General features: G+C 47.5%; 1 protein-coding gene across 7 annotated transcripts in view; it reads right to left on the bottom strand.

The window, feature by feature from the left end:
• Positions 1-8727: 8727 nt before the first annotated feature.
• The window catches only part of SERTAD2 (SERTA domain containing 2), a 116641-nt gene continuing 98134 nt past the window's right edge, over positions 8728-27234 (bottom strand). For all 7 annotated transcript variants that reach the window (XM_047853422.1, XM_047853423.1, XM_047853420.1 and 4 more), the window contains one exon: positions 8728-13998. In XM_047853422.1, the coding sequence (XP_047709378.1) occupies positions 13044-13994 (951 nt within the window). In that variant the 5' untranslated portion in view covers positions 13995-13998 and the 3' untranslated portion in view covers positions 8728-13043. The remainder of the gene's footprint in view (positions 13999-27234) is intronic.

Genomic DNA, 27234 nt, shown 5'->3' on the forward strand with positions numbered 1-27234 from the left:
AATTGCAAATTAAAACAACAGTGAGGTAACACTACCAACCTATTAGAATGGCTAACGTCCAAAGCGCTGACAACACCAAACGCTGATGGGGACGTGGAACAACAGGGACTCTTGTTCATTGTTGGCACTACAGCCACTTTGGAAGACGAGTTCGGCAGTTTCTTACAAGGAATACTCTTACCATATGATCCAGCAATCGTGCTCATAGCTATTTATCCAAAGGAATCGAAATCATATGCCCGCACAAAAGCCTGCACACAAATGTTTATAGCAGCTTTACTCACAACTGCCAAAACTTGGAAGCAACCATTCATAGGTGAATGGATAAACAAATTGTGGTACATTCAGACAGTAGAATCTTATTCAACAATAAAAAGAATTGAGCTATCAAGCCATGAAAGGACACGGAGGAAGCTTAAATGTGTATTGCTGAGTGAAAGAGTCCAGTCTGAGAAGGCTACATGTTCTAACATTCCAATAGATGACATTCTGGAAGAGGCAAAACTCTGGAGACAGAAAAAAGATTAGGGGTTGCCTGGGGCCCAGGGGGAGAGGGGAGGGATGAACGGGGGATTTCGAGGTAGAGAAACTATTCTGTATGATACTGTGATTGTGGACACATGACATTATGCACGTGTCAAAATCTATAGAATGTACAAGAGGAGAAGTGAGCCCTAATGTAAACTGTGGACTTTAGGTAATAATCATGCATCGGATCCTGGCTCATCAACTGTAACAAATGTAACACTCTAATACAAAATGTTATAATGGAGGAAACTTTAGGGGGGCAGGGAGAAGGGATATGTGGGAACTCTGTATTTTTTCACTGTTTTTCTATAAACCTAAAAATGCTGTAAAAAGTCTATTCATAAAAAAAAATCTTCAAAAGTAATTTCAAAAAGATTTCTGCTACCCACTCCTCTCTCCTTCAGGGCAGGGCTGGGCAAGCCCTCTCTCTCCCTTAGCAGCAGCCACAGGCAGATGCTGTCCCCTCCCCAGCCAATGCCCTGGGAGGGCTGCGGAGGGAATGGCTGAGGCTAAATGCACAGAACTTTCTCAGTTGGGAAAGGGAAATATCTCTCACCTGGCAGCAAGACGAGCACGTACACTATTTCTCCCAATCAGTTATCTGGCCTAGGATGATGTCCCTTGAGCACAGCGATTCCCTCCAGGCTGGAGCCAGTGTGACCCCACCATCCCATCCCTCACCAATGCATGGTGGGGGGTGGGGGGAGACTGTACACAAGCCTGGGACCAATGTGCAGTCCCCCTCCTCCCCCCGCTCCCCCTGCCCAAGAGCGCAAGGGAGTGGAGGGGGTGCAGAGGAGGCCTCTTCTCCTCTCAGCAGGTTGCCCCCAGCTTTGCCCTTGAGGGAGGATAGGGTGAGGAAGTCAGGTCACTGGCCCGGGGGAGAGAAAGTGGATCCCTAAAGGGCAAGCAGAAGGCTGCCCTGAAATGGGAAGTAGTTGGCAATGACAGAGCCTACCTTACTGGGCTGTACTGGGGTTAAAAGAGATACTTCATGAAAAACATTTAGCCCAGGGCAGGCACAGGAAGAGACCGGGAAGTATTCATTGACCACAACCGTTGGGTTACTCAACCCCATGCCCGTCCTCCTGCCGGGGAACAAGGCTGCTGATGGCACAAGGACGGGTGCCATCTGTTTTGCTCAGTCCTGGAGCCACGGCGCCTAACGGGATCTAGTCCATCCATTCCATCAGCAGCAGGTAGTTACTGAGTGTCACTTCCCTCTGCCAGGCACTGGCGATGCAGCCACAGCAACACAATGCCAGCCCCCGTGGGCTGTACAGTTTGGTGAGGGAGACACCGTCATCACATAAACACGGCAAGGTATACCCTTAGGAAGCAGAGCGTGCTGGAAGGATAAGAAGGCGGGTGGGACTAGGTCAGAGTGAGTGGGGAGAGGGGAGACGCGGGGTCAGGGAAGTAGTGGGGGGCCACAAAGGCCATGAGGAGAACTTTGGATTCCATTCTGGGAAAGCCAGTGCAACACTTGGAGCCCGGGAGTGACATAATCCAACACTTGGCTACTTGATGTGTGGTCCGTGGGCCAGAGTCTCCGGGAAGCCTGTTGGCAATGCAGGTGCTCAGCCCCATCCCAGACCTGCCGAGTGAGGATCTGCATTTCCACAGGATCCCCAGGTGATTCACGTGTATGTTTTGGGGAGCACAGCAATGATTCATATGTCTGAAGGATCATTCTGCTGTTCTGTTGAAGACAGACGATGCAGACAAGGCTGGGAGCGGGGAGACAAGCTGGGAGGCTGTGTGATAATCCTGGTGAAAGGTGACGGAGCCAGTAGGGCCCGCCTCTATCTGGAAGGCAGAGTTTACAGGGTCTGCTCATGGTGGGGGTGTGGGGGGGAAAGGGGGAAGGTCAGGAAGGACCCCAGGGATTTTGGCCTCATCGGTTAGGTGAGTGGTGGTGCCATCTGCCGTCCTGGGGATGGGGGGGGGGGGGGGGGCGGGGGGTGAGCCAACAAAGGCTAATTGAATGAAAGAACAAATGAGACGCCACGAGGGCTCCCTGACCTGGTCTGCCCCCGTCGGTCTTCCTGCTGCTACCGGCCATCACATAAGCTCCCGGGTTGTTTCCAGCTGAAAAGGGGTGTGTCCCCCGGTTGTTATGACCCACAGGGATCAGTCTCATTGGGTCGGAGCTCTTCTCCCACCGACCACCCCCCCCCCCCTCCGCCCCAAGACCCCAGTTACCAGCTGTGCCGCCTTGGACAACTTGCCTAACTTTTCTGGGCCCCAGTTTCCCTGTATGGATCCGTGAGAGGGTGGCCAGAGAGAGGCCCACGCCAGTGTCCAGCAGAATGAAGTTGCTTTAAAGAAGGTGGTCTCGCCTTCCTTATCTCCCTAAGGGCACAGGCCCTCAGCCCGACCCATCAGGCCTCCCTTGGGGTCCCGCGCAGCCTCGGCCCACACTGTGCAGTCTGTTTGCAGACCACTTGGAACAGAATGACCCAGGAGTCTTCCAATGTCCATTCCCCGCCGGCACCGCTGGCTCCTGTCTCCCTCAGGCAGACGCCTCGCCTCTGTGCAGAGTCCACCTCGCCCGGCACTGACTCCCCACCAGCTCAGCCAGCCTCCCCACTGCTTAGAATCTCCCTCCCTGCCTGCAGGCCGGCTGTGCCCAGCCCAGTCAGAGCTGTGTCAGGCCAACCTGGAAAACGGAGCTCAAAAACCTCTTAACCCCGACTGACCCCGCAGCCAGGTGGCGGGGTGGCCCCAGATGGGAAGGCGGGGACTGAGGGGGCAGCACCCTGGCCCCCGATGAACAGGTGAGCCCCCCTGCCCCGGGAACCACCCCAGCCCCACCAGGACTGTGCAGGGGCTGAAGCCCAGCTTGCCGGATCCAAGGGCAGGGAGACCTGTGCCATCCGCAGACTCTGGCAGCAAAGCTTGCTTTGAAGTACGAAGGCCGGAGACGGAAGGATGGAGGCAGAGAGACTGAGACCGAAAGGGCAAAGAAGGGAGACGGAGAGACTGAGAGTCCGAGACTGAAGGAGGGAGTGAGACAGAGAGAGAGACGGAGAGACAGAGAGACAAAGAGACTGAGGGCTAGCCCTTAGGCAGGTGGAAGAAATTCAGCACTGGCAAGGCTTAGGGGCAGCAGTTTGGTTTGGGGGGGTGGGGGCGACTCAGAATTTGTCTCCAAGCTGGGACAACCCAGGACAACCCAGTCAGAGACTAACTTTCCTTGAGGTTAAATGTTTGGGATGGCACTGTGGGTCACGAACGGGCCTGGGCCTGACAACTGGAAGTGGTGAAGGCCACTGGCTGTCCCCCCCACCGCCCCCGCCTCAGCTGCTGCCACCCCCCTCAACTCCAGGGAGGAAAGAAGAGGGAGGCTCTCAGGGAGAGAAAGGCGGACACCGTCAATGACTTCAGTTACCCCTGAATCTGTTACAAAGCTCCAAGACAAGGTGGGACTTCTGGCTCCAAGCCTTGCTGTTAACCACTATTCCTTTTATAACTAAGTTTCTGGCCAATTTCTTTAAGCTCTGAAATACCAGAAGGTAATGAAGGTTGGAGCCCAGAGCTTGGGACTGCCTCTCCCCCACCTCACCCACCAGCCCCCATGGGCCCCTCTGTGTCCCTCAGTTTTCCCAGGCCTGCTCAGCTTCCCCCATCACCACCCCCTTCAGAATAGTCATGAGAATCGAATAAAATGAATGTACCACAGCTCTGAGCTGTACACAAACGTCGAGGATGATTGTCCCTGTCGCTGGAACCTCTCCAGGCCCGAGGACACGTTCCCTAAGACACGCATGTGGATTGGATCGACTTCGAACAACACCATTTCAAAAGCACTTAGCCACCTGGCACTGTTTTCAGGCACCCGGCTGGGAGATAAGTGACCAAAATTCCTTTTCTAGAGGCTGCCTGACTGTGCACTACCCCCCAAAACCAGTGACACACCCTTCCACGGAGGATCACGTCTGGAGAAGACGAGTGAGGAGAACGGGGCGGTGGAGGGGGTGGGGGTGGTTACGTGTGTTTGCCCACCGGCTCCTGGGGCGTGCGGTCGGGAGACATTCCCCCCCCCCCCCCCCCCCCCCGCTCGCCCCACCCCTCCCCCTCTCCTCTCCAGCCTCCCCGGCCTGTGCTCCTGCAGCCATTGCCTGTCACTGCTGAACAATAGGCCCTGCGAGCAGCTGGCAGCTCAGCCGCCCTGCCTGGTGGGGTGGGGGGAGGGAGGGGGGCCGCCGGCAGGCTGTGGGGCTGGGGTTCCCAGCTCCAGGGACAATGCCAGCGTGTGCGCCTTCTCAGTCATGCACACACTGCGCCATCCCAGAAGCCCCCAAGGCTGGCACTGGTGCCCTCAGAGCAGCGGGCTCCTCCTACCAAGTGTTTCTGCAAAATCCCTGAGGCCTGGCCCCAGCGTCCAGAGATGCTGGCAGAGTCCCCAGGATTCTAACTTGCAGCCAGGGAGAGCCACGGGCCCCAGCATGTGGCGTGTGCGCAGTCCTGCCCCCTTCTTTTGCCACTGAGCCAACCGAGTCCCCGAGACAGGGAGTGGCTGGTCCAAGGTCCACAGAGCGCCAGGATGAGGGAACATAGGTGGCATTCGGCCCTGTAGAGCGGTCCTAACTGCTGGTTCACTGCTGGCCTCACTGGGACATCTTCCTCTTGTCCCTCAGGGCAATGCCTCAGTGTGTCAGAGGGATCCACACCCCTATGAAGAAGAGGAGAGGTGAAGGGGCTTGTTGGAGGTCAGGCAAGTGGAAGAGGTAAAGCTCAGATTGGGATGATGTCTCCTGATTCCTTCACCTTGCCCGGCCTCAGGGCATTAGCCCGCCCCCACCACCCACCCCCCACCCCCATCCTCCATGACAGCAGGAGCAATGAATGATGGGCCATAGAAGAGGGTGCTAAAGGGATTATAAGAGTCAGAGAGGCCCGCCCAACCCACAATCCCAGCTCTGCGACCTTCGGGAAATTTCTTAACCTCTCTGAGCCTGGACTCCCTCTTCTGGAAAGCTGAGGTGGTAAGATAAACCTCAAAGGGCTGGAGCAAAGAGTCCATGAGATCACATGCCAGCACTCATGGATGTCTGGCACATGTGAACGCTCAGTAAGTGGTAACCCTGGAGACCGTTACTCGAGATTCAGTCAAAGATTCCTTTCCAAGAGGAGCAAAAAGGAAATGAAAAGCAAAGATGAAAGAGGCAACAGGCACGCTGGGACCCCAGATTGCCACACACGCTCAGAGCACAGTCCTCAGTAATCAAACGGCTGACCACCATGACAAGTATGGTGTTGGGAAATGGTCGTGTCCCCACACAACGTGCCTTCTGCATCAAGATGCCCCAGCTTTGCCTTGCGGCTCAACCTGAAACAACACACTGAGTGGAGATGTGGATTTTAGCCTTGCCCACTGTTGTGCTAAGCCACAGCTAATGTTTGTGGACTTCTTTTTTGAATGTCCTGGAACTAAGTACTTTACCTGTATGGACTCATTTAATCACCACCATCACGTGAAATCAGCTCGGTCATTACCCTCATCTTCTAGATGAGAAAGCCGAGGCATAGGGAGATTTGGGAGCTTGCCCAAGGTTACAGGCTACGAATGGCAGCGCCAGGATTCAAACTCAGGCAGTCTGGTTGCTGAGCCAAACTCTGAACCCCAAAGCCGTAAGCCATGTCTTGCATTAGACAATAATCACCTTCTCTCTCTGCGTCTCAGCTTTCATATCTGTAAAATGGGGCCTTTTTGCCACAAGAGCCCTGTCTAAGCCTCCTCCCAGGTCTTAAACTCTGTGAAGATGTCCACTCTTGTGTGACTTTGCTGACTGTTCTGCCTTCTCGGGCCCTTGCAGCCCCACCCCCAGCACCCGGTACCCTTGAGACTCCTGCCCCTGAAACCTGTACTGTATCCAGTCTACATAAGCCTTTGAGCACAGGGACAGTGCCCTGCCCCACTACGGGGCCCCAGCTATGATCAGACACCATCCTAAGCATTACATGGTTTGTATAGACCAGGGTTCGGCAAAGTTTTTCTGTTAAGGGCCAAATATTTAAATTTTGAGAGCCATATGGTATGGTATGATCTTGTGCCGTTGTACAGGACAGCAGCCACAGACAATACACAAATAAATAAATGCGGTTGACTTCCAACAAAAGTTTACCTGAACAGGCAGTGGGCAGGATTTGGCCCAAGGGGCGTGGTCGGCTGACCTCTGGCAGAGATGAACATCACAAGGTCACAGAACAGCAGAAAGTAGTGGAGGGAGCAGATGGTGCAGAGCTAACCTAAGACAGGGCAGGACTTGCTAAGAGCATTTACAGAGGTCTGCAGAGCCCCCGGCAAAGGAAGAGGTTGGCTCTGAGTCAGGAGATGCAGAGAAAGCTTCCTGGACAGGCTCCTGAGCTTGGCCTTGGAATGACGGGTAGAATTTCTACAAGCAGAATAGGGACACAAGCAAAGGCACACGTTGTGCTGGGAATGGGGGCATCCAGAGGGTTGGGATGGGAGCTGCCCTGGGACCCAGACAAAGAAGACGGACTTCTGTGCTTCTCCCATATGGTAGAGAAGAGAACAATAGGGCTTTTCTCTTCTTTTAATCCAACAGAAATCTTGAGTGCCTACTATGTGCTAGGCACGACTGTGGGCATGAGGATAGACCGTGCTCGTAATTTGCATTTTCATTACACTGTTAACATTTTCGAAGATTTAGGAGCTACGACTTTATCTTGCCCTCACAAGCTCGGAGAGAGTGAGTGATTTGCCCAAGTTCTATCTCTAATTAATAGCAGATGCTTGTATTCCAGAGACAAACCACTCTACCGAGCAACAGATTCTTATTTCTAGCTGCCTAATGAGTATCTCCACCGGAATGTCTGGAAAGAGCTCACCCTGCCTGTTCCTCTCTCCTACAGGAGTTTGCTAGGGCTGCCCTAGCGAAGTACCACAGACCGAGAGGCTTCAACCACAGAAATGTATTGTTGCGCGGGCTGGAAGTCAGAGATCCAGGTGTGGGCTGGGCTGGTTCCTCCTGAGGGCTGTGGGGGAGGATCTGCTCCGCGCCTGTCCCCTAGCTTCTCGTGCTTTGCTGGCAGGCTTTGGTGTTCCTTGTAGGCCGATCTCTGCCTACATCTTCACATGGTGTCCTCCCTATGTGCTTGTCTGTGTCAAGATCTCCCCCTTTTTCTAATAAGGCCACTAGTCAAATTGGGTTAGGGCCCACCCTAATAGCCTCATTTTAATTTGATTATTTCTGTTGAAGACCCTATTGCCGAATTAAGGTCACACTCTGAGGTACTGGGGGGGTTAGGACTTCAACACATTTTTTGGAGCACACAATTCGACCCATATCACCTCCGCAACACCACCCCCCCCCAAATATTCCACTGCTGGTTGAATGGAACCCTCATTATACAGGCCCCTCGTATCTAGCTCCATTTGCTCACCAGCTGGTATGGTGACCCAGAATTGCCTGGGCTAGGCAAGGCTGGACCCCGTGACTCCCATCACAGATGGCCCAAGGAGCTGGCACAGGATCTCCTCCATGAGCCTCTGGAAGATGAGGGAAGGCCAGACTGTGTAAACTGGGGATGGGAGGAAGGGGCACTGCTGGAGGACGTGGAACACATTCACGAACCACTGGTGCTTTGTAACGTCAACTGTAGCAGCAAGGGTGTTAGAGAAACCACTGTGGTGGTTACAGTAGATAGGAAGCTAGATAGGAAACGGCTGCAGGCAGGGAGGGGAGAGGGCCAGGGTTTGGGGAAACTGTGGTAGGGATGGAGAGCAGGAGGCAGGAGAGCTCGGACATCGGGGAACAGAGTGGCTGGCACTGGAGAGAGGCCCGAAGGGAAAGGATCAGCCCCCCATGGGGAAACACGGTGAGTGTGAGATGGCAAAGGTTGGCAGATACTTAACTCCAGAGCTCGGGAGAGAGGCAGGAGCTGGAAACGAGTTTTCAGCGTCATGAGCGGATTAGGTCCCCCTGGGAGAGAGACAGCTGGGGGAGAGAAGGGAGAATAGGGAGGTCGAGAAGAGCCCAAGAGGCGGGGGGTGGGGGGGGGGGTAGGGGTGGGGGAGAGAACCAGGAGGGAAATGTGCTCCTGGGGCTAAGTCAACGGCCCCAACTCTGGCACAGGCCGAGGGGGGGCTGTTCCTCAACACAAGCAAATTGTGACGAACCAACGAGCTGGTTGCGCTCCAGTCAGAAGGAAACTGCGAACACGCCTCTCTCATCTTTTAACTGTTTATTGTATAATATAAAACTACAAAAGTAAGACTGCTCATTTCCATGTACATTTAATCTGTCCAATTGTTTAGATTACAGCCCAAACCTACACGTGAATACAGCTATCTGGGTTCCGATGTAACGTCTGTAATATTGCATAGAAAAGGCACAGCTCTCAGGTCTGTGGGGGAAAGGTTACACCTCCTTTTTGACAAAAGCCTTCCTCAAAAACCATGCACCAAACATGTCACTATGTACATCTTTTCCAAAAGCTTGTTTGCTTGTATGGACTGCACTTCTCTTCCAAACTTGGTATCCCCAAAAGACATCCAACATTTTTATTGGCTTTGTCTGCAATAGCATTTGATCCTGGCTAATTTTCAAGAACCATTTAGACTCACCCTTAAGAAGCACTGAGAACAACTGTACACAAGCAGGACGCACACACCTCGCTGCCTTCGGCAGTCGCAGGAAGTTAACCATTTGCAGCCAGAACAAGTTAAATATGCTCTTTTCAATATTCTCAGAAAATGGAGAAAGGTCCAATTTGTAACAGCAAGGTTTTGAAACTAAGACAATTCATATAGCGGGTAACAATCGCTGCACAGAGTCTTTTTTTTTTTTTTTTTTTTTTTTTACATCTGTCATTTAAGAAGGCTGCCCTGCAGTATTCATAATTCATTGTTTACCACAAAGGTGCTGATAAATTTAAGCTTTAAAAACGATCTGTAAGATGATACTTTGGCTCTTTGGAGCTTATGTATTCAAGAAATTTTCCTTGATTGACCTCAGGGCAGTTGGGATATTCCACGGGGATATGGCAATAAAAGCTCAATTGATAAAGACACTCGAGGTGCAGTGGAGGCTCTGGCCAGTTCCCACCCTTTGGTGTGAACGAGGGTGTCGGTGTGATTGCCCCTTCTGTCAGGAAGAGAAAGTGTTACTAAAAAAAGTTTTAAAAATATCAACCCTTTGATGCTTGATTTTCTTAAAAATTTGGAGGTATTGAAACATTCCTCATCCATACCTTTTGCATATTTCAAATAGACCTAGATGAGAGAAGAGGAGAAAACTGAATGTGGGCTGAGCATACACGATGAGAAGACCCAGGGGTCTGGCTCAGACCCCCTCTGAATACAGATTGACATTCCTACAAGAGAATACATTCCTACCATACATTCTGCACATGTTACGATCCAGATGTTGTTAGAGCTCCACAGTAAAATAAATATATTTACATGGAAAAAAAAAAGGAATAAATAACTTATGAAAAAAAAATCACTTCAAATTCAAAGCTCTTATTATTCTGCTCTCATCTTGTCACTTCATTGCACATCACTGTCAATAATTTTCCTCTCCCAGCCCCACCCGGCACGTCTTTCCCGTAAAAGCACCTCCAACCGCCTGCCTGACTCTGAATGCCACGCGATGTCCTTTAGAAAGGGGGAAGGCGCTGCTGCCCCGTGGCATCTGGAAGCACATCCCACACTCAAGACGGGGACTTGGAGATCACACCCAGGCCCGCGTGCTTCCCCGCTGGGACACCGCCTTGTGAAAATAAGACTAAGATAACTTGAACACTCGACGGTTTTGTTCTTTTAGAAACGGGCCACCGATTTCCCATGTCTTCCTCAGCAGACCTCCAATGTCAAGCCTTTGTGGCAAGGGTGTCCAGAGTTAAAAAGCATTTGCCCGCTGTTGTTGGGGGTTTTCTGTTTTGGTTTTGAAGCCCAGCCTTACAAATATGAGAGAGTCAGAGAACCATGTTTGGGCAACACTTTGCTGTGCTTATTTGAACTGTTGCCCAACATATGGGATTTGTTTAAACACACGATTTGCTAATCCAGCCAAAGTACAGTTGTTGTAAGTTACTGTAAATCAGTTTTTAACAATGGCAAATCAACCGCCTTCCCCTGTTATTGTTCAGAATAATCAACACTATTGTGTCTGTATACGTGTGTGTATGTGTGCGGCATGTGGCGAGCCCGCCGGGTCCTCCCGTTATCGAAAGCATGGCGTCTGGGCTGACTTGTTCTCCACAGGAAAAGGAAGCTCTTAAAATGGACAGGCACAGTGACACCGGAAGCGTCTACAACAACCCTCACCTTAACTCTATGGTCCCCGGTCCTATCAAAGGAGATGACGCGTCTGCAGCAGTAAGAGGTGTCCAGGCAGAGGTTGCTCGTAGGAGAACAAGTGCAATTTGATCTGTTTCTCACTGCTCTACTGAGTTGACCATTAGCCTTTAAAAACACATTCAAGTGGGGGAAAAGTAAATTCGAATACAGAAAAGTTTAATCATAGCATACAGAAATCGTTTGCTTAGACGAGCAGTTCCTTCATCACAAATGTGTTTGCTTTGCCATGTGCATTATAAAAATAAAACTATCTATGGCTTGTTTAAAGTGCCATTTTGTAAAGCTGTCTTTTTTTAATTGGCCAGAAGGACTCAATTTTTATCCATGGCAAGAAGTGAGCAGAACTGGTGACTGAATATTGACAAATGACCAACAACAAAGACAACAACAACAACACAAATCCCATAATTTAAAAATTCTTAAATAAATATAAAAGTTATTCCTAAAGAAGCCATCTGCATTTCAACAATATAGGTTGTAACCAGCTAAAGTACCATTGGAAGAAAGAAAAAAACTGAAACGAAAAGGCCATCAACAATTTCGGCAACAAGCATGATACACTGCAAGTGTTTTAAAATTAAATGTACACCACTAGGAATAAAGAGCGACTTCTCAAGTGTTCCGGGTGGGGGCGGGGGAGGGGGTGGCAGGGAGGCAAGGGGAAGGAGGAGAAACATGCATAGAAAGTCCTGTCTGTGTTATTTGGGTAAAACAGCCTTGTAAAAGTGTAGTTAAAGCAGTTGATTCAAGGAAGCAACCAGATTGGAAGCTGTGACACAATGGTACCAACTCCAGGTTCTAGAGCCACGGCTGTTACAAGACAGCATCCCCAGGCTGGGCAGAGGTGAGCGGAGCTCGCTGTGGTGATCATGAAGATGACATTTTCAGCACTTAGCAACACAGGGAACAAAAGCTCTAGGGAAGGGAAGCTGGAAAAGACAACTGAGCAACACGGTGGATGCCTTCTGGGGGTAGTTTCTTCCTTACGAGCCCTAAGCATCTGCAATAGGGTTTCGTTCCACAAAGAGGTTGGTTAATTAATTTTCAGAAAATTTTGTTCTCATGTAAAATTCCAGGTCATCGTAAAAATTACGCCAAAAGGGAAAGATCTGGGGTTTTGTTTAAAAAAATAAAAACAATTAAAAGCACAAACTTGGCATAAATACAGTGAGTATTCGGTAGGCTTCCCCTCAAGAGAGGGAGCTAAAGAGAACCATCACTTCAACCCCCCAGCTCCGTGGCCATCTCCCGCCAACTGCTTAATGCAAGTTTGATGAGCAGACGCGGCTCTGGCTTTGGAAGTCACAGTGCTGGCGGGTGTTCATGCCAGGGGGTTGGTGCCTGTGAAATTTGGGTGTGATATTGCCTGGCCCTTTCTGAAAGCAGTGTGTGTGTGTGTGTTTGCATTTGGGGACATCAACTGCGGATTAATTTGACCCAATTTTCTCTTTGCACCAAACACATATAAAACATTACAACTCTATAAAAGTACAAGTGCAACTTGTACATCTGAAGTTTGCAGGAACTATGTGAGCAAATCCTATCAAAATAGCTATCTCATATGTATAAACAGCATTTGTTTTTAGAAAAACAATATCATAAACTGCAGAATCTGTACAAAAATATAAAATAAATTTGGGCAGCAGTTTCTAAACAGCCATGTAAATGCAACACTTAGGAGGAGTAGTTAATGCCTCTAAAAAGGCTGAATTGCCAAGTCAACCTATACAGGGCGAAAATGCCAGAAAAGGTACTGAGATTATCTAAATAATATATATATATATTTTCTCTTTTTACCTCTTGCAATAAAACTTATAGAAAAAATAGACAAATATGCACATGCAATTTACAGCTTTTCCAACTTATTCCTTGTGCTTCACTTGAACTGTTTATTTCTGTCATTCAGCATAGCCACATTGTCTTCAAAAGCATTCTTTCCTATTTCAGGGCAGTAGGTCTCCGAGGACCACTCAAAAAAAAAAAAAAAAAAAAGCATATTAAAAGTGGTCAGACGTGGATGAAGGCACTCCAACTCTGCTCAAAGCAAAAACTAGTGTGATCCTTTTGTAAAACGATCTTTTCCTCTGAAAAAGGCAAGCAAGGGTGCATGCACAGTGCGGAGAGCTGTGGGGTGCAGGAACACTCGCAGGGTCTGGGCGGCGCGGGCGCCGGGCCGGGGCTCTTAGGACCCGACCAGCACCTCCATGATGTGGTCCAGCTCCGTGAGGTCCATTTTGAAAGGCTGACTCGGGGCGACCGGCTGACTGCTGTAAGGGGCCAGAGTCTTGAGGAGGTCGTCGGCCGACACCGGGGCCATCTTCGAGGCCGGCCCCGAGGCAGACGTGCAGGGGTCGAAGTCGTACATGGACGTGTCGATGTCGGCAAACAGGATGTCGTCCAGGGTCAAGTCTGTCAGAAACCCCGTGGACGTCGTGATTTCGAAGTTCCCGGGCAGAGAGTCCATCAGCTTCGGGTCTTCGGGTTTCGGGCCGCCCGGCGCGCCGGAGCCCCCTCGGGAGCTGTCGGGCGCTGCGGCTGCGGCCCCGGGGGAGGTAGACGTGGGACAGAGCTCCTCGATCTCGTCCAGGGCGGAGGAGAAGCTGTCCTTCTCCGGCGGGGGCGCTGGGGCCGACAGTCTGGCGGCAGCCGCGGGCGGCGCGGCCGGGGAAGTGCAAAACGTGTCGTCGGCGTCGTCCTCGAGCAGCGAGGCGGGCGTGAGGCAGGCGTCCAGCGGAGTAGTGCTCCCGAGGTCGCAGGCGTGCGCAGGCGGGGGCGCGGGGGCGCTGAGGGCGGGCGGCGCCGCCTCCCGGTAGCTGTCGCTGAGGGAGTCGGGCGGGGGAGAGGCGGTGGCGGCGGCGGCGGCGGCGGCGGAGGCGAACACCGGCCTCAGGCTGCCTTCCTGTTTGAGCTCCTCCTGGATCCGCCGCAACATGTTGTTGATCAGAACGGTCTTTTGCAAGCTGGGCTCGGTGAGGGGCCTGTGGTTATAGAGTTTCATAAGGGAAATGTTGAAGATAGTCTGGCGCTGTAAGGTGTAAGACACCTTGGATGGCCCATCGGAGGGAGACAGGATTTTGCCTTCCAGCCCATCTTCATGCTCGTCAAACTTCCGTTTTTCTCCTTTACCCAACATATATCTGCGAAGGAGAAAGGAAGGAAATGGAATCAATGACACGAAAACTAACTTCGACCCTGAAAAAGACGCTGATTCGGAGGTCGGGCCTGGGACTCCGGTTCCTTGCCCAAGGTTACGTAGAAGAGTCGGATTAACTGGGGAGAAGATCTTTCGGAATACGAGAGTATTGGGAAATCTACCTTTGTATGCTGGTGGAGCAATTTTTATCACTAGGTAGTCTGGTGAATGTATTTCTTGAGAAATGTGTACGACACAGACAAGTTAAACGTTACCATGGAAACCATGATTTTGACTTTCTCCACTCGTGCGCTTGCGTTCGCTTGCCTAACATTACCATGCAGGTTCAATTTCCCTCCCCTAAACAGATTTATTTTTAAAGCCCATGAAAACACTTACAATGCTAGGACCTAACAGATAAAGGTGTCACAGATTACATCTCGAACACATCTTGAACGATTAAAAGAACCAAGCTGGAGAAGGGGGGGGGGGGGAGGGATGTACAATTTTGGTAGAACCTTGTGTGCTTTCAAAATGCCTTTTCCTTCCTCATTATGCATAGAGACTCTCTGCCTGTTTGGTGACATGTGGTGAAGCACTTGGGCTGTGTTAAACGACCACAGCGATGGAGCCTCCACTGCTTTTCAGCCTAGAATAAAGTGGAGGAATGCGGTTTTCCCAGTCCAAGTTCCTTGGCTCACTTTGATTGCATACAGTTACGTCTGAATGCAACTGGGACGAGTTTAAAAGTACTTTGTTCTGATTATAAGCATTGCTGTTTGAGGACGTGAGACACTTCATAACAAAATACCTACTGTGATTCCAGAGATACGTACGTATTTCAAAAAACCCCAACCACCTGACATCTCAGACCTTGAGCATCTGGGAATGGCTTGGCTCTGAACTGCTGCCCCGCCTCACCTGAGGCTCACAGCCTAGGCCGGCTCCTCGCCTGCCCCCGCCTTAGTGAAGACCCCCCTCAGCTAGCTGCGTCTTCTGGAGAGGGGTCCTTCCTTTCGGAACTTCTACCATCTAAATAGAACGATTCCAAGTCCCCTGGCCTTTGCCTCACAGACCTCACTTTCGAACCATTTAATCAAGAAAGTTGTTCTCATGCCATCCAGACCAGAAGACGTGGTTCCAACTAAGCCAGGCCGGGGCTTGCTGCTCGCTCACCCTCTCTACAGCACCTACCCACAGGCGAGTGTTAATCCTCTCGTCTGTGCCACTCACTCTTTGATATCTTCACATACAAGTACTTTGTACTTCGCCAATGTTTTCTTCTAAAAGTGACCTGCCTTTTACTGGATTGCTTCAATGGATTTTGATGGAGCCTCATTCAGTCCTTTAGATTTACTCGTTCTGCATCTATGCTGTCTTGGGCACTCTGCCCAAGAGTCCCATCTGGGAGTCCCACAGATGAATAAAGCCTGGTCTTCAAGGGGCTGAGTATCATCTCCTACACCTCATTATCATTTTGAATTGAGTCTCCTCCTAAGGGAATAAGGCTAACCATAACAAAACTGCACAGATCTTCCTTGCAACACTTTGTTAAGGAAGGCCACGCTGCGCCCCCCCCCCCCCAAGATGGACAAACAACATGCAGGGGGTCACAGAGCCTGGTACACAAGTTCCACTGGGAGTGACTGCCTTCACATGCCTCGGTCTCTGGGACTGAAAGATGGCCACGACCCGTCAATGTCAGAATCAGCCTGAGAACTTATTAATGTTCATAAAGAATATACAGTTACTTATATGAAACGCCTTCCTTCATAAACATGAAGAAAATGGATGTCAATCACAAGGACCAAAGACCAGCCCACAATGTTCTCTGAGGGAAGGCAGATGTGACTTCTGTATCTAATACTCCCCATGACAAAAACCTTTCCTACTGTTCAGTACTAAAAAGTCTCATTTGTATATATACTTTGCATAGAACATTTCCTATCTAAAGTACCTGTGCTACTTAAATGTGAGTGTGCATCAGAGAGGTGATTTCACTTCACATTACAGGACACTTTCCCCTTTAGGCCTTAGAAGTGTTACTGGATGGCTGTGTTTTGCGACAGTTACACTATTATATCTCCTTAAAATTTAAGCATTTAAATATTCATTTCTAGAAAAATTCCATTTTTGCCAAAGAGCTCACTGAATGCATTTAATTCTCATATAAAGCTGTTAGATGGTCTATGTTGTAGGTTATAATGTAATCTCACCCAATACATGTGAATCTGTGTGAGAATACACAAATTCATACAAATACACTCTAAATGTGTGTTTCCCAAAGTGTGGTCTGTAGAAGGTGCCGGTCTGTGAACTGTTACTGGCCCACAATGAGTTACACAGAGATACTGTATTATTTAGAAACGTTTACAGCAAATTTACAGAGTAATTGTATGTCTGTAAATCTAATTTCTAAAATGAGGCTTCTCCTTTGTTTTTGTGTATATATATATATATATATATATATTTTTTTTTTTTTTTTGAGAGAGAGAGAAGGAGAGCGAGCTTGAGTGGGGGAGAGCGGCAGAAGGGCAGAAAGAGAGAGGGAAAGAGAGAATCTTAAGCAGACTCTACATGCAGCACAGAGCCCGTTGTGAGGTTTGATCTCACAATCATGAGATGATGACCTGAGCTGAAAACAAGAGTCAGACACTTAACTGAGTGAGCCGCCCAGGCTCAGTACTTTAATTCCATTTCTCTAGTAAGTATTTTTATGTTTTACTAGAGTAAAGGAAAGAACAAGCAAGATGGTCCTTCATCACAAAAAGTTTGAGAAGCACTGTCCCAAAAATGTAAACCAAATAAATAACTAGAAAAAAAATTAGTAACCTCACTGCCACTTGGAATTTTCTGGGGGAGAGGTAACAGGTAAGACATCCTTTTCTTTTAGTCATCATTATAGGACTGTCTTTTTAAAGAGTTGTTGCCAGGTTAACAATAGGACTTTTTCAATAACTTTCTCAATAAGGATTATTTCTCTAGAAATAAACACTGGATCTGTGAAACTCGAATGTTTACCAAGCATGCAGCACCACAGGCATTTAGAGGAATTCCCACAGCTGAAGGAGATCGGTGGAGATGTTTTCAAAGAGATTTCAATGTGAGAAGCACTTAATTTCCAATTAGAATGAGCCAGCTGGTCATAGCTGTGTGATAATCCTAATGCTTCAGGGGCAGCCTGATAAGACGTTGTAATGCTGGAAGGGGAAGGAGGAGGACCCTTGTAAGCAAAATTTGTGGGCAGGATAGACAAATGGAAGCTTGGATGCTTTTCAGATGTGTAAATAACCCATGATACAGTATGTCTCAAAGCAGGTTTGCCTTCATTTCTCTATAGCATTTTATGAGGCAAAACTGGCTGCACACACCCAAGTGAGATTGCAAAACACACACAATCCCCATCTGTAATCCTGATTCTATCTAAATCTTGCTAGAAAGGATAAAATGCAACATAATAGAATGGAGTCCGCATCTTCACTTAGAAAACTTTAACTCTTAAAACCATGTTTTTAATTTTTTTATTTCTAAGAGCTAAAGTTTCTGCAGAGTTTGCTTAACACATTGTTTGAGTCAAGTCCTCCCACTGACCACGTTCAGAAGAGGCCTCCAACTCCTACAGGAGGGAGGTTTTGAGAACTCTCACTCTCAGTGCGGTGTTAACGACCACCTCCGGGAACAGGGCACAGTTCAAAGAAGGAAAGACAAGCCACTCAAGAACCTGAGGGCAAAAAGCCAAATGGTGTCTCTGGGCCTGGGGCTCAGGCTGGCCAAAGCCAGGGTCAGCAGCTCCCGAGAAGCCTCGCTCCCCAGGCTAGCTAAGAAAACAACAATAGCTCTTTAAGCACGCTATTGGCGAAGCACGTGACCTTTTAAAAGGCCTCACTGGGCTGCAGCTTGAAGACCAAGCAGTAGCTGGGGCTCATTAAGGGCTTCAAGGTAACACTTGAGAAGGGGGTGTTCTGCTGTTCCTGCCTGAAAGGCCCCGGCTGTGGAACAGGGACACCTACACCGGGACAGAAAGGAGGGGCTTGTGACAAGTGTGGCTTCTAGGCCATCCAGAGACCTGACACCCCTCTTTGTCTCCTCCCTTGGCTTGTGAAGACTTAAGCCCAACACACATGTCTTTTACCCAGTTTTGCAGCCAAAGATCCAAAAAGGGACCCTGAACCTCAGGGCTGGTTAGAGATCTCCGGATGCAGGAGGGAGGTGGTTGTTTCCTCCCTTTTCTGCCCCTCCAAGGAGCCTAAAGCCAACCATACCCACTCTTCTCTTGCATATTCGGTGGTTTCTGATACAAGGTTCCCGATAAAACACCCCCTTCCCAATAAACTTGCTAGAAACAAACTCCTAGCATCCTCATTTTTCTTAACATAAACTTTAACAAGTGTTAACTACAGCAAATTAAGTTTTAAAAATAAAGAACAAAACTCATGGGTAGCAATATAAATGAAAACCTCTCTTCCGGAGTTTTCCAAGAAATTTAATACTGAATACAACTCTATGGACCCAACTTGGCTCTCAGTGGCACGGCTTTCATCAGAAGGGACCCTGCCCTCAAAAGCTACAATCTGCTTGGGCAGATGATCAAAAGTAACACGGGGTCACTAAGACATTCCATAGGACCAGAAACACAGGGGCTGATATTACCTGACTACCTGGGGGTGTGCAATTTCAGATTCTGAGTGACTCCCATAGCAACGCATCAGAGAGGTTATTATAGGCTGGAGTGGTTAGGGAAGACTTCTGGAAACAGGGTTTGAGATTTGTATTAAGATGGGATGGTCTCTTAATGCCTATTTCCTACTCCAGACTATAAGCCCCATGAGGGCACAGACGGTGTTTCATTCACCTCTGTATCCGGAGGACAGGGCAGTCCTTGCCACACACAAGATGCCCCACAAACAGTTGCTGACTGAATGAATAGTAAATGCAATGAATGAGAAAAGACTGCGGAACAGCCAGGGAACTAACTGTAAGACGGTGATGTGTGTGTCTTTGTCCCTGAGAGGGAGGATCTGAGAAAGAGGAGAACTGAACAGACCTCAGAGGTGAGAGCTGTACAGGGCGGGATGTGGGTCAGGAAACTTGGTGGGACTGAGACACATGGGGTGGGCAGGGAAGGCTTAGCTCAGAAAGCCGTCTAGTGAATGCCCGTCATACTTCTCCAACTTGGGCGAGTATCCCACTCACCTGGAGGGCTTGTTAACACAGAACGCTGATCCCCCTACCCCCAGGATTCTCATTCAGCAGGTCTAGTGTGGAGCCGGGGAATCTGCATTTCCGGGTTTCCAGGTTATGCTGGTCTGGGGACCCTAACTTCCTCTTTTCCGCATCCAGCCATTTCATGTGTAGGCCTGTGGATATTTTAATCCAATTTTACTCCCAATAGGGAGTCTAAAGGTCTTCCCTATTTGTGTCTAAGCAAGTAAGGAAAAAAGGAAATGAACAGCGTTTTTGCGATGGCAACTGACAACTGACATTAAAAAAAAAAAAACAGACTATATGCAGAATTAAGGTGCCTTCGATTCACTTTTAATGGTAAAGCCCAGCTTCTCAGACTGATACATCACATCCCACTGGCTAGCAGGATTCTTCTTGCCTGATCTTAGAGTGCATGGCAGTGAGGCCTTAAGCCCAGCATCCAAAGAAGGAACCGAAATAGTACCTATGTGTTAAAAGCCTAACATTTCATAGCTTTTATATTTTTAAGGCATTAAGGAAACAAAATGTAAACTTAAAAAACAATCAGAAAGTTCTCTTTACTCAATGTTTTTCAACTTTTTAAAAGCGATGTCTTTAAAATGAACAAATGAACACTCCCCTTTAATGCTATTTGAACTGTCAAAAATAAATGTTCTATTTAAATTAAGAATATTAAGAAGAATTAAGAATAAATTAAGAATATTAAGTCTACTTTTGCAAACTACCACTTCTGTCGTCCTCCCCCCCCCCCCCCCCCCCACCTTACTTTAACCTGCAGGGTCTCCAGAGCCCTCTGTGGCCTCCCACAGACAGGCCCACCAAGGGCAGTGATGCCCCTGTGGGTAGCATCCCTGCTGGGGGCCCTGGGGGCCTGAATGGGAAGCCTCCTCAGCCCACCATGGGGGCTGCCTTTCTGACTACGTACTGGTGAAAAAAGGATGAAAATCATTACTTAAAAATACCTCCACGCCCAACTAGGTCATACACTGTGTCCATTTTTAAGAGCCTGTTCTGATTTCCTTTTGTACTAGTAAATAAAAACTAGAAGTCCAGTGTTATCCCATTCAGGAGCGTAGCAGGCCTCACCATTAAGTGACACATTGTTTTAAAAGGCAAGTAACAAGGCAGAACTAAGCTGTGGTATCTGCGGTCAGGAAAGGGTAGTTCCTTAGTGGGTCATGGCTTCTGGGGAGTCTGGTCACTGGCCTGCACACTTAGGATCTATGCATGTTTCTGTATGCATGCTAGACTCTACTAAAAATATATTTAAATTTATTCTTTATTTTTTTAATGTTTATTTATTTTTGAGACAGAGAGAGAGAGAGAGAGAGAGAGCGAGCGAGCAGGGGAGGGGCAGAGAGAGAGGGAGACACAGAATCCAAAGCAGCCTCCAGGCTCTGAGCTGTCAGCACGGAGCCTGATGCGGGGCTCGAACTCACGGACTGTGAGATCATGACCTGAGCGAAGTCGGATGCTTAACTGTGCCATCCAGGCGCCCCATAATAAAAGTATTTTTAAAAAATACTCGTTAGTAGCTCTCAAGGAAAAGGCTCCCAATTCAAAGGGGAGCTTTAGGAAGCCACCTCCCTAATCTCTGCGACTACATCTTCCTATGTGACTGCTGGTCGCTGAAGGGTACAGAGAAGTACCAGTGCTGACACTAAAACTCCTAAAAGTGAAAAAACACTTACAGTGATGCCAACAATTCAGAGCAATGGTTTGTCCTCATGGATCAACCTCCCTTGAAGAGGGAAAAAAAAAAAAAAAGCTAAGAGAAGATGTGTGACAAGTGTCTTCAAAGAGCCTAGCAGGGGTGATTTCCTCATAGGACATCCTGTGCCACCAAAACCCACAGCCCTTTAAGTGGAAACACACATTCTTCCAGTTTCTTATGGGGGTAGCAGCAAGGGCCCCTGGCAAAATTGTGTGTGTGTGTGAGACTTCCAAGACCCAAAGAGAGGCCGGCCAGAGAAATGGTTCTGTCTACAGCCTCTGCAACACGGGAAGGTCTCACTTCCCTTCTCGAGTCTACTTGCCTTAAGGTGCATTCTGGATCCTGTTTTTGAGGCGGTCCAAACAGAGAGCCTCTGGTCCTAAGAAAGGACTCCTCCCACCAGCCCCAGGGCAGAACTCTGAGAAATGGTGCTTCCACTGTCAAGAATGTCACACAGCAACTCCCAGGCAGGAAGGAAAAGCCTGATCCAGCTTCAGTGGGGGGAAGCCACATTTGCTTAGACAACTTGCTACACTGTTAAAATATTACACCTTATTTTTACACACGGGACTCAGAAATCTGATAACGTCGGCGCTTTTAACACCCTCCCTGGCGCAAGTTAACAACAAAACACACCCGGAGAACACAAAGGCCACCCTGAAATGGACATAGTAGGTGGCGGTGCTGGCGAAACAGCTCACAGAAACAGGCCCAGTCCTCCAAGGGCTCCCTACCCGCAGCTGTGCCACGCCACACGCTCCTCCTCGCAGTGACCACGGATCCCCTAGCGTGGGGGTGGGGGTGGGGGTGAGATCCGCTGAAGCTCCAGGAGGGTGCAGAAAGTGGGGGGTGGAAACCGCCCTCCCCAAGGCCGCCTTTCAGACCCCAAAGTGACAGCCTCTGGCCTCGGGGAATGGCGGAAACACGGGCAAAATTCCAACGGGGAGAAAGCCTCCCTGCTTATTTACAGGCAGGGTAAGGACTCCCCGAAGACAGGGGAGAGTGTTACTAACACAAGCCCTGAAGCTGCCTGCACCGGGAAAGCTTTTTTCGCAACAAAACAAGAAAAAAACAACCGAAACTCATCCAGGACGAGGTCCCCGCAGTAACATCCATGCTAATTGGTAAGTAAGACAAAGCCTTCCCTAACAAATCAGCAATGTAATTATGAAGCCAGTCACTGGAGGAAGCCAGTTCGGCGCGCTCGGGCGCTATTCTGAAGCTGTAACCCGACACCACTGTTTGCCGCGGCGCCGCCTCCCGGCTCGGCCCGCTGCGCAGGGGGCTCCGGGCCCGCAGGGCTCTGCACCGGCTGTTTGCTAGGCGTCAGACACTGCATTTCCACGGAGACCCGGGGAACAGTCCTCTCTGCTTTCTTGACACAGCCTTAAAGCCTGGAGACAAAACCGAAATTCGGCCAGGAAGTCAACCCCTAACTAAAGTAACAAAACAAAACAAACCCAAAAAACTTGGATTGTTTGGGAATGTCTTCTAATGCCCACATTTAAGAAACTCTAGCCGCCTCTCTCGTGATTTTTGCATACTTCTATTAAATTGAAGACTGCTTCAGACACTGTCGGTTTGTCAAATATAATCTTTTCTCTCGGAAAAAGAAAAGGCAAAATTTAAATGTTGACAACTAACTGCAGTTAGTAAGCAAAACAGACTGAAATTCTGGGAGAGAATGTTTTAAGTAAATATGTCTTTGGAATATAGTATGGCCTTGTTAATAAACATCTGGAAAGAAAAATAGGCTTTTTCGAATGTTTCTGTTAAGTGGTATAAAACGTTTCTAATATCCTGTCTTATTGGTTCCTCCACCGGCTGGGAATTTTAGGTTTTAAAGCTAAATCTTATGAAGCTAGGGACATCAGTCACCTTCTTCCAAAGACAGTGGAAATGCTAGCAGTTATTTTATTTTACCGAAGGATTCTGGCCAAAAGCACCCCACCCTTGAAGTAAAAGACTGAGCAGAAATATACGGTTTCTGAACTTAAGTTTAACAACAACATACTCAATATTTGCTTCAAAATCCTCGAGAGAAAACCTGGACACGGAGCTGAAACAAAATTGACAAAATGTTGACAACTATTGAAACTGGGTAATACGTACAAGGGGATGCATGACACTCTTACTTTTGCGTGTTTGGAATTTTCCGTAATAAAAAGTTAAACACACACACACACACACAACATGTCAATACGTATGTTTGAAATTCTACAAACTAAAAAAATCAAATAAGCACAATAAATTATTTACACCCTCAGCGAGAACTATTCTATTAACTTGAGAGGTTAGTTTACACAGAAGGCGGCTATTAATGCTCCGTGTAAACTAAGTACGCCAGCCCAGTACAGGTCAACTCCTTTCAAACTCTGAAAGACAGCACATCACACTCAGCCACAAGGGGGTGCAGGAGAGCAACAAGGCACGCCTGAATTCTGATTATTCACTGCAATTCTACCTATAGACTTCTCAAAGTATACACATTTCAGAGATTGTTCCCAAATTGCAGTCTACACAGGACACTGCTAAGCGAGCCAAGAGGCTTGCCAAGGCCAAACTAAATTACATTATGCTATGGTTCAGACTGAATAATAAACTATATGTAGAAAAAGGCTGTTGCCTGTGTATGTGACACTGATGTTTCAAAAACCATGGTTAAAATCCCTGGAGGATTTCTGAAGTGAGAACACACACAACAACAACAAACATACAAACCCAAGTATAAGATGAGAACTTGGAGAAGCCAACAGTTCAAATTTTCCAGTGGAGGTCCTATAACCACAGTGGACTCCCAACCACACGAGTTAGTCTCAATGGTAGCATTAAGAATTTTACTAGTATTGAAAAGCCTTCAATAATCTTATTGCTTCTTAAGAACTGGAAATTACTTCCATACTGAACAGATATGGCTTCGGGCAGTTATTTGGGAAAACTTCAAAAAGGATATTGGGGGGGCGCCTGGGTGGCTCAGTCGGTTAAGCGTCCGACTTCAGCTCAGGTCACGATCTCACGGTCCATGAGTTCGAGCCCCGCGTTGGGCTCTGGGCTGATGATGGCTCAGAGCCTGGAGCCTACTTCTGATTCTGTGTTTCCCTCTCTCTCTGACCCTCCCCCGTTCATACTCTGTCTCTCTCTGTCTCAAAAATAAATAAACGTTAAAAAATTAAAAAAAAAAAAAGGATATTGGGGAGGAGTCATTTAACTATAAAATGTAACAGAGTTAACCTTAGAGAGATAACGAAACCAGTTACTGTGTAACTACTTGATGAACTATTTTTCTACTCAATTACAAGTTGATGTTCTATGATGATGTATGTTCCATAATAATGTTCATAAGAAATTAACTACTATCACCAAACTTTCCATTTGAAACTTTGTAAATACAAACATTATTATTTTTTATAATAATTTATTATAATCATTTAAATTCTGATAGTAGTAATTCACGCTTATTTGGTGTCAGGATCATCTTTAGCATGCTGAATCTAAAGATTCATAATCAATTAAGGAAAAAAAATTGTTAGATTTGAATTTCTTTCCTTCTCTTAATGTGCCTGTAAAGTCTAGCCAGCCTTGCCCCACCCCCATTCCCGTACATAATGAAAATATTTTTTTCTCCTGTATTTATAATTGCTTGGATGGGATTCTGGTTTCAACCCTCCTATAGCACCTTTTCCCCAAAGATACCTTGTTTTTCCCCCTCACACTAGAGACCTTTAATAAACAATGTCAGGGAGAATAAAAGGCTTTGGGTAGAAACCAATGCCTTGCCAAAAGTAAGTGACAGGTTTGCTTTTTGTTTTTTTGTTCTGTTTTTTGTTTGTTTGTTTTTTTTTTTTTTAAAGAGGGCCATCAGATATATAAAACAGTCACACTGAAACAGGCAAATGTACTTTGTTCAAATAAATCTGTGCAAAATAAAATTGCATCTTTAGTTAAAACAAAAGGTTGCCTTCCACGTTTTGTTAGCCAACTAGTTACCACTGGATGAAATGAATAAAAACTAAGTATGCTACATCAGGAAGTGTTTTTATGGAAGTGTTTCTTAAACATTATGGGGCGTTTTTAATCTTCTTTGCGTTCAAATTCAGAATACTTTACTGTATACTATAGTGTATACTATACTGTATTCTGTATTACTGTGAAAAATCACTTTAAAGAAGACATTATAAAACATTACACACAAATATTGAACATATTTCATCTTTTAACTTCCACGTGCAGTCTAGTTATTATTATTATTATTTTTTAATTTACTTACTGAGTCAAACTAAACATTGTACTGTATGGTCCAAATCTGGATTCCTTCAAAAAAATCTCTACAACATGACATAAGAAGATAAAAACTGAAGGTACAGGATAATAGAAATAGACTTAAGAGACATGTAAAAGGGAGGGAACTATTTTGCTGTGTAAATCACAGTCCCATATAAGCCACATCCATACTCAGAATGTTTTAGTTACTCCTAAGAATTGGGCAGGCTAGTGATAAGGTCTTACAAAGACAATTTAAACTTTATATAGTATACTTGAGAAATTCACAAAGTAGAGAAAGAAAATGAGGACACAAACTAGACTCAAGAGCTGTGAATGATACTTTATAAATATGGCAGCCATTCATTTTCACAAATAATACTTTGGGGCCACTTTGAGATGAAATGTGTTTCTTTCTGAAGACTTCTACGTATTGATAATTAATGACCCATGGAACACAAAGTCACTTAGTCAAAGACAATAAAAATAATCAAAGTACCACACTGAATATGATAAATATTTATTTTCTAAGGAACTGACCTCTTAACACTTCAATGGTCTCCAATGATCCCTAAGGAGAGCGGGCCTCCAGTCTACCACACTTGCGACCCCTGACATTCCAGTCTTCCTGCCTATCTTCAGGGGTTTCAGAAGCAAGAAGGCAGGTGCCACTTGAGGAATCCACATTTTGAATTTAGAAACCAGCTACCATCAGGCAGCTAACAATCATCATCAGGTCAAATCTACTTTATTTTACATTCCCGGATTCGGTAAAAAATGCTTTGAAGAAAGCAGCCTGTTTTAAAAACTATTCAGAAAGGACCACCACCAGGTTCAAGACAAGCAGAAAGGCAGCACAAAAATTTCTTGTTCAGCTGCAGACCACAAAACTCAAATTCCTCTGCTGGATGGCTTCTCCAACCGCGGGGAAGACACGGAGGTACACACGCACATGGAGATTCCCTCCTCAAAGAAGGAGAGAAATCTGGAAAGCAAGTCTGTATCAGGTATTATAAAAATGGGATAACCACTCAGGGAGGCTCGGTTTAAAACAGGTGCCGCCTCATTATCTCCTTAGCGTGGCTAGAATTTTATGCAAACCTGTTCTGGTGTAGAGATGACCTTGGGACTTTCAGATTCCCTGAGTTGAACTCAGGCAGCACTTCTAAACACCAGGGTGGGGTACTCCAGCAGCCCTGCTCGAAGCCCCAGGAGCCCCGGCGTGGCAGGGAGTGATAAGCAGCCAGGAGAGGAGAGCAAGGAGCTAAAGGTTGATGTGCAGCAAGTGGCGTATCCATCCGAACGTAATTTGAATGTAATCGTCTAACCACGGCATATCCAAGCGGTTCTTTTCACTTTCTGTTCAGCAGATTCACACAGCCCACTGTAAACATGAGTGTGTGTGTGTGTGTGTGTGTGTGTGTGTGTGTGTGTGTGTATACATGAAATGCCCTTAAGAGCCAGAATCCCTTCCCCTTCACTATTCTACGTGAAACCCCCTAGAAGCACAAAAACGCTTGGTTCAGCATCGTCTCCTCAGTTAACCGCCTATGAGAATTGTTAAAGCAGAAACCTTGGAACTACTTAATAACTCTGCAAAGTTACAGGCTTTTTGCAGAGAGACAAAAAGATAGTAATTCAGACACGAATTCGTTTTAAGAACATAGGTTTGCTGCTACCTGGAGTCACTAGAGAAACAAAGCTGCCTTTGGGCACCTAAAACTAGTCAGACCTGCTGTAGCAGTTGCACAGTGGCTCCAGACCTGCCCTCCACTCTCCTCCCTCCAGCCCCCACCCCACGCATCCGCATAGCTCACTCCACTCCGGGCGGTGCCGGGCCGGGCACACTCACCCCTCGTCCTGCTGTCCCTGCTCATGGCCAGGGCCAGCGCTCCACACACAGCGTGCCAGTGTAAGGAGAGGCCACACAGGCCAGCAGGAGCTGACTCCGGTCTGAGCTGAGAGCAGCCCTGGGCATGGCATACAGCTTACGTGGTCCTGGGTTTCTAAAATAGATAAATCAAATTGTGGTTGTTTGTGTCAGTGAATCCTGGCAGGTAT

The sequence above is a fragment of the Prionailurus viverrinus genome, chromosome A3 (assembly GCF_022837055.1).
Source record: "Prionailurus viverrinus isolate Anna chromosome A3, UM_Priviv_1.0, whole genome shotgun sequence".
In the NCBI taxonomy this organism is placed as follows: domain Eukaryota; kingdom Metazoa; phylum Chordata; class Mammalia; order Carnivora; family Felidae; genus Prionailurus; species Prionailurus viverrinus.